Source organism: Ostrea edulis, chromosome 10 (assembly GCF_947568905.1).
Source record: "Ostrea edulis chromosome 10, xbOstEdul1.1, whole genome shotgun sequence".
Taxonomy (NCBI): Eukaryota; Metazoa; Mollusca; class Bivalvia; order Ostreida; family Ostreidae; genus Ostrea; species Ostrea edulis.
In genome coordinates, this window is record NC_079173.1 from 4,805,085 (window position 1) to 4,828,258 (window position 23,174).

General features: G+C 35.4%; 2 protein-coding genes across 2 annotated transcripts; both read right to left on the reverse strand.

Moving 5' to 3' along the window:
* Positions 1–689: 689 nt before the first annotated feature.
* LOC130050885 (neuronal acetylcholine receptor subunit alpha-3-like) lies at positions 690–2,468 on the reverse strand. The gene has a single exon (XM_056151729.1). The coding sequence runs from the start codon at positions 2,380–2,382 to the stop codon at positions 1,171–1,173; it is 1,212 nt and encodes a 403-aa protein (XP_056007704.1). The 5' UTR covers positions 2,383–2,468; the 3' UTR covers positions 690–1,170.
* A 4,343-nt stretch (positions 2,469–6,811) lies between these two features.
* LOC130050886 (solute carrier family 22 member 21-like) lies at positions 6,812–16,593 on the reverse strand. The gene is made up of 10 exons (XM_056151730.1): positions 16,238–16,593; positions 14,731–14,933; positions 14,271–14,501; positions 13,970–14,172; positions 12,889–13,155; positions 12,478–12,612; positions 12,010–12,095; positions 11,518–11,629; positions 11,356–11,428; positions 6,812–7,219 (listed from the first exon to the last, which is right to left on the reverse strand). Exons 1-10 carry the CDS (start codon positions 16,380–16,382, stop codon positions 7,061–7,063), a joined length of 1,614 nt encoding a protein of 537 aa, XP_056007705.1. The 5' UTR covers positions 16,383–16,593; the 3' UTR covers positions 6,812–7,060.
* Between the last annotated feature and the right edge of the window lie 6,581 nt (positions 16,594–23,174).

A 23,174-nucleotide genomic window follows, 5' to 3' on the forward strand; every position in this document is an offset into this window, starting at 1 on the left:
AATCACACGAAGACAGTGCTCCTTTACCTTAGTTGTTTACCATCATGAAATTCCTCATATCTTAAAAGGTTTTAATTCCAATAGAACAATGGAACATGAACCAATCAAAATATATAGACAATATTGGAATCATGCCATCCACAATAATTCATGACAAATACAGCGTTTTAAGGTATGGCATAATACAATGGACACATCGGGACACCATTGACATGCAGATACAATAAAGGTGTTTTGCAGGTTCGGTCTGCGAGTTTTACAAATAAGCAATGGTGTATGGCTACTTCGTTACAATTGAACCCCATTTTTCATTTTCAGCTCTTTTCCAGAAAATCAGTATAATATCACGTTTGACATTGCTATCTTGAAATAGAGCAAGACAACTTACCACCACTTGGTAGTTCGTTTGAGAAATTAGATGTATTGATGTTTTCATTGCAATTACATCGTAATTTCTAAGGGAATTTTATTCCGAATACATGTATAATACATTTATATCGACCTGAGGAAATATTCCCAGAATTAATGTACGTACAAAATAAATAGAGCAATATCTGGGGGGGGGGGGGGGGGACTTAATGAAAAAGTTTGACTTGTCAAAAATTCTTGTCAATTGAGACAAAACAATTATAATAAATTGTGCATTTGCCCAAACTTAAAAATACTAAAATGATAATTCAGGAGGAGTTGGGGTGGTTAATATTTATTAATCAAAACTACCTTTTTTTGCACATGCACCAGCACTCATCCTTCGCTACATGTACATGTATAAAGGTATACATCGGAATTTTGTAACAGAAGATTTCCTTTTAAAAGCTCATTATGAGTAAAAAAAAGATATCCAAACAAACTCTATATCTGGTGTAATAAAACAGTTGTATTACAATGCACATAATTCTATAACACATTGTCCACTTCATGCACTGTTCATTTTGTATGTATTTCTATGTGTTGTAGAACTATATTTCATGTCACATGTACTAAGGATATTCATGCATATGATTTGAAGAGAAAAATATTCAATGATCGATTCTATTTAATATTTAGTTACAATTTGTTTTTCTATATAAATGCGTATGTAGGTATAGCCAACCCACTCATAGATTAAACTGTTAACCATGTCTTTTAATAAACAAGCAGTTCAAATATGTCATTTTCCCATTGCTTTTCTCACATAATGTTTGCAAACAGAAGACAAATTGACACAATATTCATGCAAATAATGCATACCATAAATACGTTCTCCATTCTCAAGGCAATATCTTTATTGCTGCGTGTTTTAATTATAGTGGGCTCGTCTGACCCGACAACTGGATTACATTTCCCTACTTCTTCCATGATAGTCTTCAGATGATGTCCATTCATATCAACTTCTCTCTCATACTGATCAGGTTGTGAATCCTGGTGGTAAACACGAAGTAGAATAGATTGCAATACAACCGTAATGGCGCTGAGAATGACCTGTGTTGTAACGTAGATACTGAACCATGAAAGGTTTTCGGCGGATGTCGGCATATTTTCACTCAACAAGTTAGCGTACACCGCAAAGGTTAGAAAAATAGCCATGGACATCCCAACTTTTTCACCCGCTGCAATAGGGAGCACGAAACAGAAAATGTTCATGATAGACAGAATGATGATGGGAAACATTACCGTGAGAATCCCCGTAATAGAACGTCTACGTATATTCATTGTGAATTCCAGAAAATAATCTACAGACTGATTATTTCTATCTTTCATGCTTCTAACGTTCTTCCCTGTAGACACCAGACTCCATTCGCCATTGTATACTGCGTGTGATGCTTCAATGAAGGAAAACTTCTCATTCATTTCTAACTGATGCATCGCTGATATCAATGACATAAATTCAAAAGTACAAGTCTGCTCGTCGAAGGGATATTTCTGTAGATTAATTTTGCACTGAATGGTACTTTTAACTGTGGTATGCAAGGAGACATGTCCTGTGTAACGAATGAAAGCTTCGTGTTCTTTCACAGATTCATAAGTCATACACATCTTACCAGAAAGCTCGTTAACGCCACAAATAGACGGAACCCATACCTTTTCGGCTGGAACCCGGAGATATTCAGTCCCATATTCTGATGTATTCCACCGGAGATACTCATCTCTCCAATTATAGGTTACCCAAATAACAGATGAAAGTGTCTGCGATTTCTCGTCCACCTTTTCAATACTGAGCAAAGAAACTACCATTCCAAACGGAACATTGTTGGTTATATTCACTACCGGTTTACGATAACGATTATATCTCTCGAAAATTATATTTTGTAAAGCAGTTTCCGTGTCCACATTTACGATGTTCTGACCATTGTAGAATGGAAGAAGGACAAGAAGATATATTAGAGACACACAAAGACTCATCTCGCTGGGAAACACAGCACTTCCACTAATACCTATAAAGACTCATCTCATGGAGACAAATTGATGCTCTCATCATCAGGGAGTCACAAGAATAAGAGAAAGAATGATTCAATGTCTAATCCCTAAAATGATCACTGATGTTTGAATAAAGTCCAGAGAGACAATGTGTAGTCCATCACATTTCTCTTTGTTTGAATTGGTGGAGAGACATATAATATCGGTCAATAAACGCACTATTCAGATCAAAAGTGATGAAGGTGTAATGCGATATAGATATGACGAAAAACCGGATTTGTAAAGGACAATAGCATTGTGTACATATTTCACATTAAAATGTTGAGGACAACAAAGAGTGATCAATCTCAGCAATTCTATTCCATACAACTGTATCAGAAACGTTACAACTGCAATGGATGTTCTCAAATCCACTGTTTTGATTTTCTTACCATTATTCTTGTTTTTAAAGTTTTCCATGCTATATTCATGAAATCAATTATTAGCCCTTTTAATTTAGGTCGACGAGGTGTTCTGTATATCCATAGAAAATCATTAAAGGATCACATTTGTATAATAAATCATCAGTATTATTAATTTTAACCTACATATGTAACATTAGAAATCTTTAAAATGTTCATATCACCGAACTTAAATTGCTTTTCATCGCTTACTTTACATTTCATTGGCTATGCGAATATTGTATGCATATATCTTAGATACCTATTCTCTGTTATACTTTTGTATTTGGAATTAATGTTTATTGTCGTTTTGGAAATTGGCGTGACACAACGGTGTATTTCTATTAGGAAATGCTAGAAACAATTTAGCAAACTCTGTCATTTTTGCAAGATTGATTGACATTGTAAAAAAATGAAATGGTGAAGATATCGAACAGTAATTGATATAATCAATCCTAAAAGGAATACAAAATAGAGGGTTGGACAAACATGGAATCCTCCATATATTAGAGGTGGGATCAGGTGCCTAGGAGGAGTAAGCATCCCCTGTCACACTCGCCGAAACCCTATATCTTGATCAGGTAAACGGGATAATCGGTAGTCAAAATCAGTGTACCAAGAACGGCCTAACAATCGGCCAATCTCTACCCAAACTAGATCGTTATAACTACACTGTACCATGTGATTTGCGAAATGCTGATTTTAAAGGAGACGCTTGAAACCCCTGTACCATCAATTTGTTTGTCAGAAGCCCGTCTTGATTTGAAAAGTAAGGAAACATCTAATATGTTCGCCTTGGATATATTTTTCCAATTAGAACGATAATAATTATTCACAACTGCGATGTAGTTGTGAACTACGTACATGAAAGGTGAAGATAACGAACAGTGATCAATCTCATAACTCATATAAAGGTGAAGATAACGAACAGTGATCAATCTCATAACTCCTATAAAGATGAAGATAACGAACAGTGATCAATCTCATAACTCCTATAAAGGTGAAGATAACGAACAGTGATCAATGTCGTATCTCCTATAAAGGTGAAGATAACGAACAGTGATCAATCTCATAACTCCTATAAAGGTAAAGATAACGAACAGTGATCAATTTCATAACTCCTATAAAGGTAAAGATAACGAACAGTGGTCAATCTCATAACTCCTATATAGGTGAAGATAACGAACAGTGGTCAATCTCATAACTCCTATAAAGGTGAAGATAACGAACAGTGATCAATCTCATAACTCCTATAAAGGTGAAGATAACTAACAGTGATCAATCTCATAACTCCTATATAAACAACTGGGGATTCTGAATGAACTGAAAGTAAAATGTAACTATAAGAAATAAATTTGTTTTAAAATCGCATGAGGGTATAAATGGTGAGGCTTCACATCGGTATATTTTTCAGGAAGTACTAACGCTTTTGTAGTAGTTGGTCAAAAGTACTCGCCGTAATGAATATATTCGTTTCAATCTGATATCAACTCACATGGAACTTGTAGATTAAGGATTTAAGAACAATGTATGATTTGTACAAAAAAGGTCCAAAAAGTGTCTCTGTTTTAAATGTGTCTTGAATTATGTTGATGTGTGTTTTAAATATGCTACATGTATGCCAAGCATACTATATCAACCACGTCAAAGTTATTGCTTATTTGATAGCATCATTACGTCATGTATAAGATTTTTCCCTGCCTTTTTTAAAGACCTTGATAACTGTTAAATTTCATCCCGATTATTGCTTAGGAAAAACTCTGCTCATTTTCGAACAAAATGAAATTGATATAATATTGTGTAATGATAAAAGATGTATTTAAATGTGAATTTGCTCGACTCGTGGACTGTATGTTTTTTGGTTTTTTTTAAGGAAACCACCTGAATTTATGATTTTTTTTTTCTCATCGATTTTTTTGCATTTTTCTAATTTTCTATCAATTTCATGTTAGTATCGTACAACACAAAAGCAATTTTAGAACAAATTGATCTGTAGTTTGGGTTTGCTTACACGTTTCTCGTTTAACTACCAAATCTACATGCAATATGTGATAAGAAGAATCCCCCATGGTTTATGGTTGGATATGATTATTATTCAACTAGTGTGTTTTCTATCCACGAACCTTGTCAAGGGGAATAGAAAACACAACTCGTTGGGTAATAATCGTATCCAGTCACAGACCATGGGATATCCTATATCTATCATATTAAAGGTAATTAATGGTATATTTACTAAGAAAAGTGTTTTCATCCAATATACAGAAGTTGGACACCGGGGATTTTAAGTTTTAAGTTTTCAAAAATCATACACATTTAGGATTTTCACCTACATGAAATTAAAGAACAAGCAGGTCATTAATTTGAGTTTTGAATACATCGATCTTTTCTGAGATAAATACACTAAAATGGAATCTAAACCAATATATGTTCAAATTGTAGCCCCGAAGAATAATGTCTGGCTTAAAAATCAAATAATCAGTCAGTTATATGATGAATTCTATTACAATTCATAAGATTTACTGACTCCGTGTATACCACCTATAAATTGAAAAAGAATATAAATAATTTTGAATTCAGCATTTCACGAATGCTTACATCACTAGCTTCACACCATCAGCCACCAAACAGTAGAGTGAACACTTCAACATATACATTCAGAATACTCTGGAATCACCATTGTTCGTGGGGGATTGCTGTTCGTGGATTTCGTGGGTCACTCTTACCCACGAATTTACGTGTCCTCGAACATTTTTTTCAAAAGTAGAGTTATCTCTCCTAATGACATCATATCGCTAACACACGAACTTACGTCCCTACGAACCAGTAAAATTTTGCTTACCCACGAACATTGACCCCAACGAATTAATATTACATGTATTCCACAGTAATTATTAAATCACTGTGTGATATGCCTGTAAAAATATACGATATCATAGTTAGGTATGAAAAAGCTGAATATTGTTGTAACCAATCTTTGAATGCACCCAATTGTGCTCCAGTACAGCGAATCCGGTAAACATCCCAATACAGCAAATCCGGTAAACATCCCAATACAGCGAATCCGGTAAACATCCCAATACAGCAAATCCGGTAAACATCCCAATACAGCAAATCTGGTAAACATCCCAATACAGCGAATCCGGTAAACATCCCAATACAGCAAATCCGGTAAACATCCCAATACAGCAAATCCGGTAAACATCCCAATACAGCAAATCCGGTAAACATCCCAATACAGCGAATCCGGTAAACATCCCAATACAGCAAATCCGGTAAACATCCCAATACAGCGAATCCGGTAAACATCCCAATACAGCAAATCCGGTAAACATCCCAATACAGCGAATCCGGTAAACATCCCAATACAGCAAATCCGGTAAACATCCCAATACAGCGAATCCGGTAAACATCCCAATACAGCAAATCCGGTAAACATCCCAATACAGCGAATCCGGTAAACATCCCAATACAGCAAATCCGGTAAACATCCCAATACAGCGAATCCGGTAAACATCCCAATACAGCAAATCCGGTAAACATCCCAATACAGCGAATCCGGTAAACATCCCAATACAGCAAATCCGGTAAACATCCCAATACAGCAAATCTGGTAAACATCCCAATACAGCGAATCCGGTAAACATCCCAATACAGCGAATCCGGTAAACATCCCAATACAGCGAATCCGGTAAACATCCCAATACAGCAAATCCGGTAAACATCCCAATACAGCGAATCCGGTAAACATCCCAATACAGCAAATCCGGTAAACATCCCAATACAGCGAATCCGGTAAACATCCCAATACAGCAAATCCGGTAAACATCCCAAAGTAACAGGTGACACGGATTCAAATTATATTCAATTACAAAGGATATATTTGGAAATACGAATTTCACACAAAATAATTCAATTTTTAATTCCAACTTATGAATTTATCATTTACAAAATAAATCATTGAAAACGTCCCGGAATAATGTTCATATTAAACATATATCAAGAAGTCCATGAAATCGTCCTTATAATTCATAGAGGAAGAATACATGTACATCAAAGCAGAGGCCTGTTTTCTTATTTGCTAATGCTTTTATATTTTATTTATCTTATCAACAAATGACTAAAGAACTAACAGGTATTATATTTTTTACGTTATCAAAATACTGATAGATAGAGAACGTAATTTACTTAAGCCATGATTCATGAATTGATGTGCAAAGTATGTTCTAGGTAACGGACGACAAATTCTTGGACGACTTGTCTAGATCTTCCACAGTGGTAGGTAGTTCTATGTCTTTTGTTTCTGGCAGACATAGGAATAAAAATGTGATCGACAAGCACAGCGCTCCAAACGTAACTCCTGGTCCCCATGGCACATAGATTGCCTGGAAAAACAAAGCAATATGGTCCAGGTTTTTTTTTTAAGTCAGCATTTCGCAAATGGTCGTTATAACAATCTAGTTTGCCAATACAATCTATCATTGGGTCAAATGTTGTGTGACTTGTTTGATACTGATTATTAGGCCGTTCTTGGCACATTGATGTTGACGTCAGATAATTCCGTTTACCTGATCAAGATATAGAGTTCACGGCGGGTGTGATCGGTCGACAGGGGATGCCTGCTCATCCAAGTCACCTGATCCTACCTCTGTGTTTGCCCACTTCTCTATTCTGTATTGCTTATAAAAGTTATTCGATTGATCACTATTCGTTATCTTCACCTTTCATACATCAGTTGTAAAGGTCGTGGCCCAGAATCACCATAATTTGATAAATTGATTAAGGGAGCTCCGAGCGTATATATCACATTGCGATCTCTGCCACATTGAAACTTGCATAAAAATGATTACAGATGCAATGCATGTAAATGTTAAACAAAAAGTCAACGAGAGTTCTATAGACGAGAACTGTCCACCGTGAAAAGGGTCAAATCTTTGTCAAAATCTCGTCAAAACCTCGTACTTCATGAGGTCTTCATGGTGTGTGGAAACGCACTTAGACAAAAGTACACACTTTGAACTTTTTTTCAAAGTGCTTAAATTTGGGACTAAGTGCGTTGCGAGTGTACATGAACATTATATATATAAACTCTAAACATTTTCTTGAAATATTTCGACTCTGTTACCGGTCTTCTTCGATCCTGTTTATTTGAAGAAGACGGTCGAACTATTTCAAGATAGTGTTTAGAGTTTTGTTTTCTTAAATTTTAATCCGAAAAAAGACTTTTATATGAAAAATAAAAATTTTAGATTGTTTTATTTTAATTAGTAAAGGGAATAATTAAGATGAAGATACCGAACAGTAGTCTATAACTCAAATAGAGGAATTGTCGAAAACGGGGAAAGGAAAACCAAAGATGTATGCCAATCTTTCTGATTTTTTAACCATAAATCATTCAAATTCATTGCATGTAGACGATCCCCACCCCCCAACTTAATCAAAATTTTATTTTTGATCCACTCGCATACTCGCTACACTAGCATATGAAGAGTCTCGTCAGGGGTCATATACGAAATGGTGCCCATCTCAAAGGAACCCACTTTTGGCAAAATACATGCAAGGTAGTTCTAAAATATCATTTTCGGTGATGACCATTCTGTACTCAGCAAATATTTATGGGTTAAGTTTGAGCTTGGTAGAGCCAAGGGGAGCGAAATATGCTCCAGACAAGGATCTTACATAGAGAAGATAGTTCACTCTTGACCCTTGATTTAGAAAATTGGTTCATGGTCACTGCACATCATCCACGCATGGACATTATAAATGAACGAAGTTTCAGCCCAACTTGGCCATGGGTAAAGAAAATATGCTCAAAACAAAGATCATACACAGATAGGTTTATCTACAGTGACTTTTGATTTAGGAAATTGGGTCAAGGTGACTGCACACCTTCTACCAATGGGCAATCTATGGGTACAACTTTTTCCAGACTTTGTCAAGGGAATGGACTATTGTTCAAGACAAATAAAATCGGAGGAGGGTCGGGGTACGGATATTCTAATCATTATAGGGCTCTTGCAGATCTAGGCCCTTATAATTACCCAAATCCACAAAACTCCCCAATCTCATAACTGGAAGTGATGTCATCAGCAAATACTAAGGTTCAAATAATTATCTATCACATTTGAAAGATTTAAGAAAATCGACTGAGTTGTGCAAAATTTGTTTTTGCAAAATGCGTTAATATAGTCGATATCAACGCACTTTGAAAAATAATTTTACGAAGTGCGTTGTAACAGTTGTGTCTTTCACTCAACGTGAAGGACCTTTCCAATATGCTCATTTTCCCGCTTTCCAGAAAGACTTGATCAACTATGATTGGAATTCGTGACTGGAGATCTTCTTTTAAAATACTGTTTACGTTTTCAATCAAATTCATAAGATCCGAAAATGATACGAATATGAAACCGCAAAAACCCGAGGCCCCAAACCATAGCAGCTGTGGCATGATCCCTCCCTGCTCAAAGGCTGAAAACGCCGAGTATAGGCCTAAATTTTGAAGCTCTTCCTCGTTAATGATGTCGTCTCCATACGAGTGAAACATTCCTCGAGAGGGACATCAAACAATATTCAATCAATCAATCATTACAAGTTAATGACAATTCATTTTCTTAACAGATTACTTAAAATAATTCTTGTGTTGAAAATTATATGAGGCATATTCATCCAAAGCTGCATATCCTAAGCATAACCCACGAAGAGGTGAGTTTTGGTTTGTAGGTAGTGCATGGCCATTCTTTGTTTTATATGTAATTGCCTTAATATTTCTTGGAATAAAAGATATAAATAAGAAAATCATTTCAATGCGTCAAACTCTAATAACCTTGAGAAGTAGCCAAGGTTGCCCCTAGTCATTACCCTCTTCCCTGTTCGTACCCTGTCCTAAGTGATCTGTAACTACAAGCATCTTCGAAAGCTTCTCGTTCTCATTCTGTCCGCAGCTGTTTACAGTTACATCTTAAACTTAACCATATCATATACAAATGATACTCTTTCGATCAAAAGATGTCACATATGGAAAGTAAAGATAAGGAACAGTGATCAGTCTCATAACTCCTATAAGCAATACAAAATAGAGAGTTGGGCAAACGCGGACCCCTGGATATACCAGAGGTGGGATCAAGTGCCTAGGAGGAGTAAGCATCCCCTGTTGACCGGTCACACCCGCCGTGAGCCCTATATCTTGATCAGGTAAACGGAGTTATCCGTAGTCAAATTCAAGAACGGCCTAACAATCAGTATGAAACATGACAGACAGCATTTGACCCAAAGATAGGTTGTACTGGAAATCTAGATCATTATTACATAGAATTTGTGAAATGTTGAATTTCAACAAGATTGTTGAAACCCCTGTAACATGAACTTATTTGTCAGCACCCTGTCTCGATTTAAAAACTGATCATACGCAGAACTTGCTCTTGCGTATCGATCAGTGGTGAGATATGGAGGTAATGATGGAATATTGCTATATAAATATGGAAAGTTGACGATGGAGAAGCTGAAATCACCCAGTTTGTGATAAAGTTGAATTGTTAGTTTGCCGTAAATATTTATTTCCAATGAAATGTCTAAGAACGAAGAAGATGCGGATGACTCTGTGGTGTCTTTTATTTCGAGTTCAAAAGGAGTTATCGAATCGATATATGAACGAACATGTTTATTGTTAATACATAAAACGTCTTCGATATATCTAAATGTTAACTTGAAGCAAATACAAGCCAGAGTTTTTGTTTCTTTTCATGTAGTTTTTGAATAATCTCTGCTTCATACGAATATAAAAACAGGTAAATTAACAAAGGAGCACAATTTCTACCCATGGGGTATCCAACAGGCTATTGGAAGACCTCATCACCAAAGACTACGAAGATATTTTCATTAAGGAACTCTAGCATATATTTTATTTCAACTTCAGAGTACGTGTGCGTGGAATCAGGGTGATGTTTGACAAAGTAATTGTTTGGATGACTGATCACTAGATACGAATATATTTTTTCCATATTTGTTGTAGAAGCAAATGTCTATGATGTCAAAAAGTATAGTCTTTAATTTATCGTGAGGAATGATTTTGTAAAGTGTTGAAAAGTCATACCTTTTACTGTCATTGATTTTAGAAATGTTTTGCGATTTCGAAATTACTAAAAGTTCTTTAATTATAATTATAATATAATAGTGGTTATATTACTTAGAAAGTGGGACACATGTGTTTTCATTTCCGGTATACCGGATGTATTGCTTACAAAGAAGGACCCAAAATGATGATTTTGCTAATACCGGATATATTTACTTGCAAAAGAGGACACAACAAATTTCAATTTCGATACACCGGATATTTTATTTACACAGAAGAACATAGACAACACTATATATGTCGATAGAGTAGATATATTTAGGATCAAAGGAAGGCATAAATGGATCATTTCCGTTATTGCAAATACATTCACAAACAGGGATGCAAATGATGTTATTTTCAATATACCGGATATATCACGTAGAAAGACGGACACAAACATATATTACTCACAAAGGAAGATGCAAATGGTGACAAAATAGATCCAATCCTGGCGGCTGTTGATGCAAGACCAAGCCCTGTACTTCTACAGACAACAGAGGAAAATACGGATGAATAGATATTCATGAAATAAAATCAAAGTAAGGGTTTCTGACGGACACACAATCGATTTACCTAAGATTGGTTGGATATAACTCTGGTGTGAAAAGAACCAGGCACGAGAATGCACCGGCAACACTAAACATTCCGAAGAGGTTAAAAATCAGCGACAGTGTGTCTGCATTGGCTGTAAGACAATGGGCATTGGGTTGTTAGGTTCATAAAGAATAAAAAGATGATTTAATTTTGCACGTAAAAATGAATCCTTCAAATAAAATGATAGAAAAGCTTTAAATGAAAGACTTCAATTTCCACATCACTTGGTTTGAATACTTTTATATGATTAAATCATCATTACTCGGTTTAAAAAAAAACTTGCTTTTGAAAACAGCGTTTAGACATGCACTTTAATGACCAATTCGCTTCTGTTATTGTAGGTATTATGAAATCGTTAATATTCATGGCATTTGTTCTTCAATTTTAGTGGATTTGGTATAAATATCCGATTCCATGATTTAAAAAAAAAAGCTTTGGTAAAGTCAGGAAGATTAGCTGAACTAAATATACCAGCAAATTTCAGGATGAGGGCGGAGGCAATAAGCGATACTCCAGAAATCGTGAAGAAGCCAATGGTTGTAAATCTTCTACCTATCCTGAATAATAAGACATATTCATTATATTCCTAGTTATACTAGTATTTCTATAAAATCATTCAATACTTCATTAGATATGGCTAACAGATATTTAAGAAAACTAATCAGGAGAATATTTATATTCGTGATCATCTATAACGTAAACATTGGTCATTTTTAAAACTATAAGTATAGACATCACACATGAACAGTGGACTATGATTATAATAATTTATCAAGCTCAGGAGAAGCTTTTACATAACATAATGTGATTCTTCACTCGGCTATGAGTTTCAGTAATGATATGCATACCTCCTCCTCACATTAACTTTCATTTTGTCAAGATAAAAGAGGAAATTGATAAAGAATTTCTATCATTCGCTACTTTCAAATTTTAACTTACTTTCTGAATAGATACCAGGCGATGAACTGACTTGGAGATTCTGCCAGAGCAATCAAGAAGAAATTTAGATATATGTCTCCTGACAGACTGCTAGACATCAGGTACAAGCCGTAGTAAGATAGACTGACTGTGAACCTATGAAAGTTATTGTAAAATACATAATGTGCATCATAAACATATGATTCTATGGTAAAACAGGAAAATGTTATCAATCTCATAACTCCCAAACCATATGCAGGTGATATTGGGACATTTCTGCATAAATATGGGTAGTTGGCGATGGAGAAGCTGAAATAATCTCGTTTATCATAAAGTTGAGTTGTTAATTTGTCGTTAATATCTATGTTTAATTAAATATCTAAGTTCAAAGTACATGTGGTACATGCTCTTAAGGATATCAAAATTGTTTACCAAGCTGTCCAAATGATGAGAGAAATGAATAAAATCCTTTTTCTTCGTACAATATCCAAAATATTGTATTTCTCTTTACCGGGATCATGGGAACAATTTGGCGTCTGTTCCGACCTTACGACTAGTTCTTCACTGTCAGGTAAATAAAAGCGGCTGAGTATTTTTTCGGGATCCTTTTTATTCCATTTCGCTGCTCTGTGTATCCATACTTTTATCTCGTTCTTTTTTCCATTTGCCACCAACCACCGTAAAGATTCATGCTGTATCCTGAATGATAAGACATTCCATTGTATTAATCACAGGACGATCAATGGGGGCATTTGTTCCTCAAAACAACGAGAGGTTGTGGGCATAATAGCTTTGTCTGTCAGTTTCTATCTCTCCTACACGAATCTTGACGAAAATATCTGTGCTTAATTTTGAGGACGATATCATAGTTATTTGAGATATAGGACAAGACCAGAGGTTAACTTAGTAATATTCATCAGACATTTGGTGTTCAGCAAAAAGAAAAGAACTTCTCTGGTCAATATCTTGGTATATCGAGGTCGCTATTGCTAATACGAAAAGTGAAGATAGCGAACAGTGATCAATCTCAGAACTCCTATAAGCAATACAAAATACAAAGTTGGGCAAACACAGACCCCTGGATATATCAGAGGTAGGATCAGGTGTCTAGGAGGAGTAAGCATCCCCTGTCGACCGATCACGCCCACCGTGAGCCCTATATCTTGATCAGGTAAATGGAGGAATCCGTAGTCAAAATCAGTGTGCCAAGAACGGCCTAACAATCGACATGAAACACGTCAGACAGCATTTGACCCAATGATAGGTTGTATTGGCAAACTAGATCGTCATAACAATCATAGAATTTGCAAAATGCTGGCTTTAAACGAGATTGTTGAGACCCCAGCACCATCAACTTGATTGTCAGTAGCCTGTTCCGGTTTAAAAACTGACAATACGCAGAATAAACTCTAGCATATCAGTTGAATATAAAATGTACGACCTTGGCATGTTTAAGGATTTCATTTTTCTTAAACCTAGTTTTGAACCTGAAATTAAGTAGAAAGACACTCACCAGTGTGTACCAAGACAATGTATTCCTACAAGACCCGCTAATAGCTGTAAGTACCTCCAGGAGTGGTTTTGTAGGAGCCACGCAAACAGGGAGAGGGTAGCTACACTGAAAGACCACATTAGTGCACCTATCAAAGTGCACGTGGCTCTGAATTCTGTTGGAAACATTTCAATAACAAGAGAACCTTGCGCCATTTGGATTCCCTGAAAAAACAAAATTCAAATCGGTTTTGTAAATACACATAGAGTTTCCACCATCTACAATTCACAAAACCCACAATAACTACTGCAATCAAATTTACCTGTTGAAATGCACCAATCATCAATCGAATAATTACAAACAACACAAAATGAGTGGTGAAGGAAAGTCCTATAGAACAGGCAGTCATTGCTATGAAGCAGACACACGTGACTCCATGTCTACCGTATTTGTCCACCATTACAGAGAACGCTACGGCTCCCAACATTTGACCCACCATTACCATGGCAGTGGACATCTGACCCAAAGATTCTCGGTCACAAACCAGGTCCCACTACAACAGCACGTTCAAATGTAGAATCAGCGATGGTTTATTGATTTGCAACATTTTCATTACATCTGTTCAAGCGATGATTTTATTCATAAAGCGTTAAATTCACAATCTCTTTTAAGAGGAAATGCATTTGACTCAACAACTAATTGTACAACAATGTATGTCAATGTAGGATTGTATCGCTAAATTTTGAATGTACTAATTAATATTAACATGTAGGAAATATTACCTCGGTGACAACTGTTTCCGGGCCTTCATACACATAACTATGTGGACAGGGGACAGTTTTAGACTCAGATTCATTCAATAGTGAAGTAGATCTAAACATGACGTCACAGCTCTGAGGTTCTGTGATTATCGTAGTATTTGTTATGATGGAATGATTCGAGGACGGCTCGGTAAAATTCTGACACTGGAAGTTCGGGGGATATCCTGCAATAGACATTGGTATACATATATCAGGAGACTCACTACGAGATTGATCACTGTTCGTTATCTCCACCTTTCAGTCATTGTAATCCATCAGAAATTCAAATAGTTTCTGGGTTCTGTGATACCCATAGTACTCGTTATCAGTATTGGGAAGAAGGCTCATTCAAATATTGACAGTGGCAGTTTAAATGATAATCTGTAATTTTGTGTGGTATGTCATGTTTTTTGGGGGAGTGTGATCTGTTTATTATAAGTGGGTGTGTCCTTGGGTCCATGTTTGTCCAATTATCAATTTTGTATTGCTTATAGGAGCTATGAGATTGATCACTGATTATTATCTTCACCTTTCATTGATCACTATTCGTTTTCTTCACATTTCATTATAAAACAATATACATTTTGTGATTCATTGTGTATATTTTATTAAATAAGTGTTTGATTTGCAGCAATTATATATTGGAATGATGAAATCGTTTAAAACAATCATTATTGAAAAATGATGTCGGAGATACTTTTGTTGTGAAATATGCAAACACATGTCTAAAACTAACAATACATGTTAAAGAAGAAAAGTATAGATATAAAACTTTCAACTTCAGATAGCCAATTCTTAAGAACAGCTTTATTGATTAACTCGAAGTTTTGCATGCCAATTCAACTCTTTTGGCCAATAATCCCAAATTCCCTACTATTCAAACTTCCATATTAATACTAAGGTAAGATTTCATGATTTATGTACAATTAAAAATATGGAATTTTTTTTGAGGTCTCGAATTCCATATGATGAATTGTTTTGTATATCCAATTTACTACCATTGAAATTTCTCTCATCTATATTGTAAGAAGACATGAATATGTAGTTATTAGATATAATGATTGATTTATGTTGCTAATATAGGGCTCACGGCGGGTGTGACCGGTCAACAGGGGATGCTTACTCCTCCTAGGCACCTGATCCCACCTCTGGTGTGTCCAGGGGTCCGTGTTTGCCCAACTATCTATTTTGTATTGCTTATAGGAGCTATGATATTGATCACTGTTCGTTATCTTCACCTTGCTAATGCTATGTTGACACCAAAAGAAAAATCGAGTTTACGTGAAATTAATCATTAGTAAATTAAAAGTTCAAAATCTCAAGTTTAATGCACTGTAGCTCAATAACAAGCACTTTGGCCCAAATATTCGTCGATAGGTTTCTTTTGTCAAAGTCCATTAACGAGAAAATACGACGATGGCGATTGGATCACAATATAATCACCGTAACTAGGTCATACTTGCAAGAAAGCTAAAATGGAGGTTCTTACCTATAAATACGTATATAAGGACGGGGTAGGTGACTGGGATCATCATCAGTAGCGAGTAGAGGTACTGACACACCTGGTAAGGTCCGTAGGGCCCAAGGTCGTGGAGGATACTGTCCACATCTACTGACTGTAGTCGCGTGGTCATTTTCGGTGTCGTAAAACGTTTGAAACAAAATCAAGGGTCCTTGTCATCCTTCAAAAATTAATTTCCCATTAAGCATACATGGAAATATTGAAAAGAAACAAAGAATTACATATCATTTTCTTTCAGACTGTAAGTATTACGATTTTAGAATATGTGTTCTAAATGCGAAATTGATTTACTCATCGTGTAGAAGCACGCGAACGGAGTTTCAGTTTTGAGAACAGAGCTTTCAGGTTGGAAGCTGAGGTCCGAGCGATCTTCTAAGTATTAATTCAAATACTTACTTTATGATAAAATGCTTCGTTTTAAATATGCGCGCACTTGTTTTGAGAATTAATGAGCCATTTAACAATCACTTCAAAGTTTCATTACAAACCTTTCTTTCATCAAACATCTCTGCACTGTTTCATTAATTGGACACTTCTCAACAAACTCAGAGTGTTGTTATCATGAATATCGAATAGAATTGAAATGGGATAGGGCAGATTTAGGTTTTTCGATAGGTTCTTCATAGATATACATGTGCTGAAATAATATCACGACCTTGTAATTTTTTCAGATATCGTTATTCTTTTTTTATTATTATTATTATTTTAATTTTTAGAAAATCGCGCCTTTATGTCGATAGATGTATATAACTACATAGGTTTTAATTAATGCATAACAGGGACTTAAACTCTTGACTTTTTGCAGTGCATAAAATGGAAATCTTTTACCTTAATTTAGATGGCGTCTTTAGAAGTAGACCAGGGGGGAAGAAATTCCATACATGTCAGAATATGTGGGTCATATTTGTGCAGTCATACAGATACGATTCAATGTTCTAGCAGCACGTGGACCAAGAAAAGAAATAAAAGACTGCAACTCATGAGGGGAGACATTCTAATTGTAAATGTGTTGTCATCCAGATTTACAATTAGTGCAATCATTTGCAAATCCTTTTCCCATTTTTCTAATGCTTATTAGTCCCGCTACCGTTCTCAGCGATCGTCAAGCTTTCTGGTGCGTCTAGACAGCAGACAGTCATCAGCAATTGATCGGTACCCTGTCTACTCTGGGATGGCATTGATGAATGCTGGGAAAAGTAATGGTTCAGGACCAGGTCCCTGTGGTACGCCAGAATATACATCTGCGGTGGTGGGTGGGTGGGTGTCCTACTAGTTGCATTTTTGGTGTTCTCTTATGTAAGAAACCGTGTATCAACAGCAACATATCCTCCTCACTCCTCGGTATCTAGCTTTTACAGCAGAAGCTCGTGTGGAACTTTGTCAAATGAAAAGGTGAAGATAACAGTGATGAAAGGTGAAGATATCAATCAGTGATCAACCTCACAACTCCCACATGGAAGACAAAATAGAGAGTTGAACAAACACGGACCCCTGGATATACCAGAGGTGGGATCATGTGCCTAGGAGGAGCAAACATATGGGGTTTGCGTGATTCTCTCTCGGCTATGGGTTTGAAACTAATATAATCCTTCATTAGTACCAGTCTGGGATAGGGAATTCCACCGAGGGGACATGATTCGTCAACGGGATCTTACAGGACACTGAAGTAAGTAACACACTTCAGGGCGATAATTTGAGTCTTTGTGTTGATCTTTGAAAATTGAAACAATCTGTGAGGATCATTAGTCCTCAAGAATTGGTCCAATGTTTATAGATATTTGCAATATCCTGGTCATTTGATTTAGTGGCGATATATGGACAGTAAAATCATTCAGGATTCTAGATGGAATTTCGTCTGGTTAAGTCACTATACGAGCGTAAATGTTCGTGAGCAAATTTCGTACTCCAACAGAATTTATTGCGATCATAAGCATTTCTTGGTATAGCCTGAGTCCTTTATCTGATATACAGATCGCAGTATTTTTATTTTTTTTGTATGCAGACAAACTAGAATTGGCCGTTCAGAATATTTGCCTTTGTAGAAATGTCGTTGTAATTTACAGAGTTTGGGCTACTCCTTGGGAGTCCTGCTTTTTCCCTTGGTAAGACCGAAAACGTTTGCTGTTTGTCATCCACAACATCCACATAACTGTCATTGAGTTTGCGTGTTCCTCTCTCAATTATGGTTTTGAGACATATGCTTCTTTCCTAGTCTTTGGTACTCTTGGACCGTCTGACCTCTTAGTATGCCGATGTCGATCCCTTACCAACCGCGTGACTCGTGTTTGTCCATGGTTCTAAATAACTGCTAGGTGTTCATTTGGATAGGACAGAACTCTCAACTATTTTATGGATCTGATCATTGAAAGTCAGTCACGGGTCATTGACTGTCTCAAATTCCCAAATCAATATATGAACGAAATTTTGCTGTTAATAGATACATCTAAATGTTGAGATAAAAAGTGAAGATAACGAACAGTAATCAATCTCTTAACTCCTATAAAGGGGAAGATGACGAACGGTAATCAATATCATAACTCCTATAAAGGTGAAGATAACGAACAGTAATGAATTTCATAACTCCTATAAAGGTGAAGATAACGAACAGTAATCAATCTCATAACTCATATAAAGGTGAAGATAACGAACAGTAATCAATCTCATAACTCCTGTAAAGGTGAATATAACGAACAGTGATCAATCTCATAACTCCTATAAAGGTGAAGATAACGAACAGTGATCAATCTCATAACTCCTATAAAGGTGAAGATAACGAACAGTGATCAATCTCATAACTCCTATAAAGGTGGAGATAACGAACAGTGATCAATCTCATAACTCCTATAAAGGTGAAGATAACGAACAGTTATCAATCTCATCAATTATAAGATGAATATAAAGTTACGAGAAGAGTAAATAGACACACAGTAGGTGGGATCTAGGAAGAGTAGGCATCCCCTATTGATCTGCGACACCCGGCTTGATTCCTATATACATGTACCAACCAGGCAAAAACGTAATCTATAATCAAAATTAGTATGCAAAGAACGGTCTAATTAACATTAATTAACAGTAATTAGAATACAAAGAACGGTCTAATTAACATTCAAAGAACGGTCTAATTAACATTAATTAGCATACAAAGAACGGTCTAATTAACATTAATTAGCATGCAAAGAACGGTCTAATTAACATTAATTAGCATACAAAGAACGGTATAATTAACATTAATTGATCGAAATTTGAAACAGCATAGAATATATAGAAGAGAAAGTAAAAATAAGTAATTATAGACATATAAAGGTTGTTAGCATTTAATCACCAAGCATTAGTAATGCTCAAACAGAATAAGGTCTATTCTTGACAAGTGGAATTCCCTCGATCACTCACGCGTAGATCTAATCCATCTAATAAAAAACAAATCCTACTTTTATATTTGTTTTCTAGCAGGGTACATTTTAAATCTGAATTAGACTCAGTACATATAATGACATTGTATATAAATCACATGTACATGTACCTATGGAAGGACACAACAGACCCCTCATTCGTAAACAGATTATTCTAAACATTTCCTATCACGATCTCTTGAAATGATATGCAAGCCTGTTGATTGTTTTGAACCTCGTGTACCCAATTTTCGCTGACTACATGTTTCACGATCTTCAGTCTTGGCAGATTTAGCCGGAATTGAATTTGCATATGAATTTGGCCTGGTAAAATCAAGAAAAATAAAGTAGAAGATGACACACTTTTACCTATCGAAGTCATTTGAGGGCAACAACCTCTCTTCAAATATACAAACAAAATGGCGCCAAATCGTCACATAGTATAATGATACGCTCCCGAATTTACATGTATCGCTAATTCTTAGCCAAAACTTCGAAATTTTACTGACATTTGTCAATATTATGATATGAGCACATTCAAGCCGATGGATGATATTTGCATGTGATAAACGAAATACTTCAATTAATAATAAAAAGGGTCTTTCACCAATCGCCTTCCCTGTGTTCATGGTGAAATTATAAAATCTGACATTTCCGGAAAAAAATTACACATCACATACATTTGATACTAAGATTACATAATGCGCGACAAATCATAAGTTAAAGCGTGTGTTACCTTTTTGTGTAGTACAGATATGATATAAAGAAATATAATAACATTTCTATTAATTTATGTGATCATTATACATGTAATTCGGATTTTCAATTTCATTCGGTGTTTTTATCTAAAACGATAGTGATATAGTCGACTGTAAAATTATCGCTTGTTACATGAACTACACTCATTTGAAATTGTTTGTAATACAACAAGGATAATAATTCTCGACCAACAAAAGTTATATTTATATCAATAGCACGTAAAAGGTCTTCTAGATAAGTAACTACATGTACGTGGGTGAACAGTCTCAAGTGTGTGAAATGACAGTTCAATCGATTGCGGTTCTGGACAGACTGGGATGAACCGGGTAAAGGACTGAATTGGAACCAATAGAAATCGATCATATTTCAATAGACGGATGTATATTTAATTGCTGTTATACAATTTAGAAATTCATTTCAAAATTAAGGATTATCTCCCTCATGCACAGATCTTATCTTTGGACGAATTTGGCTCCACTTTTTTGGCACGCTGTTTTTGGCTATATTTAGCTCTAAAATTTCATAGTTATTTCGGATTTCAAACATTTCGGTTGAGCATCACTGAAGAGACATTATTTGTCGAAATGCGCATCTGGTGCATCAAAATTGGTACCGTATAAGTTTTACATACGAGTATAATCTTAAAATTATGTTTGATAAATCAATATGAAAGCATTGGTTTGGTGTATTCCCATATTAATGTTTACATGTTCCACGTGAACGTTTACATGTGGCCTTTATGTTACGGAAGGGGATATATACTAGGGAAAAGGCATACAAACATCGTACTGTAATAAAATCAACAAAAACAATCCCTATCTTTCATACTTATAGACATTTTAAAATATTCAAAATTGTAATATATCATACATGTACATGTATGCTACTAATATTCTACATAGGCCTAATAAAATTGATACTTTCTTAATAAGATTTAACAAATACGTATAAAATTAAAGATTGCTTTTCCATATAATTTATATTTACATGTATAAATGCAATCATTATTTTGTATTCAAATCACTTTTACCTCATCTTATTAAGTTTTACTAACAAGGGGTGCTATTGTACCAAATCTAATAGAAACTATTATCAACAGTCGCAGTTGTGTTCTCGGTTAACAGAATTCGCAAAGACGGAGACAGAAGTTTCTACAACCAATCAAAATGTATGTAACACAAAGCTTCATGTAAGAGAGTAGGGAAATAAGCAACCACAATGATGGCGGAAATTTGTAGATTATGTAATTAAACTCTGGTCTCGAATTTTACAGTTTACAAGTTTCCTACACATACACTGCTGCGACAAAGTTGTGATTATGGAGCCCCCACGAGTGTGATAGAACTAAAAACAGAAATATGTTTATAGGGAAGTCATTTACTAACTCCGTTCTTCTTTAATTTACAGAAATGCATTATTTCTATCGATATCGCCTTCATTGCTTTTATTCTGGTTAATTGTTTGAAAGCTTGTCAATTTGAAATGATTAGCATATTTTTGTATACGCATATTGCATCCATTAAAACGTACATGTATGTGATCTTAATTCATTCATAACAATGCCAAACAAATGAGAGTACATGTGATTCCATTTTTTTTATAGAGGGCGCTGCACAGTGACTACAAACCTATAACCATATCTGCCAAGGATGCAGATTTTTGTGTATTACGTTGTTTATGATTGACACATGCGTCAATTTATCATTCAGACAAGATCCTAGACGTTTTATTTTTAGAACATTGATTGTCAGACTTTAATAAAAAGATTAATATGTAATACCTCTTTGCCTGTATATTCCAGAATTTCATTGGGACTTTGACAGCTAGGGATTGGATTGGACTTAACGACCAATTTGTGACAGCTGATATTTTCGGGTGTGAATTCAGCTTGGCAGTAACAAGCATCGGATACTGTTTTTGTGACTTATTCATATGAAGTAATGTCGACCAAAGACAGAATATTATCAACTGCACTCGCGAAATCGATATTTTTCTATCTAATTTAAATTAATTGACATGGTTCTTATAACCACTAATGACCATGCATAAAAGTTTCATAATATTGTTATGAAGGTAGTTGTCTTAACTGTGTATATATCGTGGGTTTTGACGTATTATTTTACACTAACGTTGCATGCATAAAGCGACCCATCTAAAGCGTTAGACAGCGCCGGCGTGAAAACCTGTCTATACAACACATTTAGGATTATTATGAACATCACTTGATATGACTTGTACCTAGGGAAGTCGCTGATACTCCCTGCTTACACAGTGTCTGTGGTTACTGGACAACAAGAATGTTAAAAAGTTTACATCTACCTGGAAACGGAAAAGACATTGATCGCAGTAAATTATTTTTTGTTTTTCGAAAACTTTCTTGCATGTTGAATAATTTTATGAAGGTGCATGCACAAGAAAAAAAAAATGAAAATAAAACAAATCAAAACAAAACAAATAAAACGAAATCAACATGTAATGTTGAATTAGTGTGACATGACCAGGGCTTTCTTTCCGCTAACAACACTTCCTGTTTGCTTATGACATGGGCGACATGACCGATACTAGTATTTAGACACATGCATAATATCATATAAGGCATAATTATATTAGATAACTCGATCACGCGACAATCTAACGATTTTGTCGTTTTAAACAAAATTATATTGTATTGTTTCTTACCAAGAGTCATAAATTGTTCATAGATTCAAAATATTTACATGTACATGAATATGCAAATGTCATCACGTAACGCAATA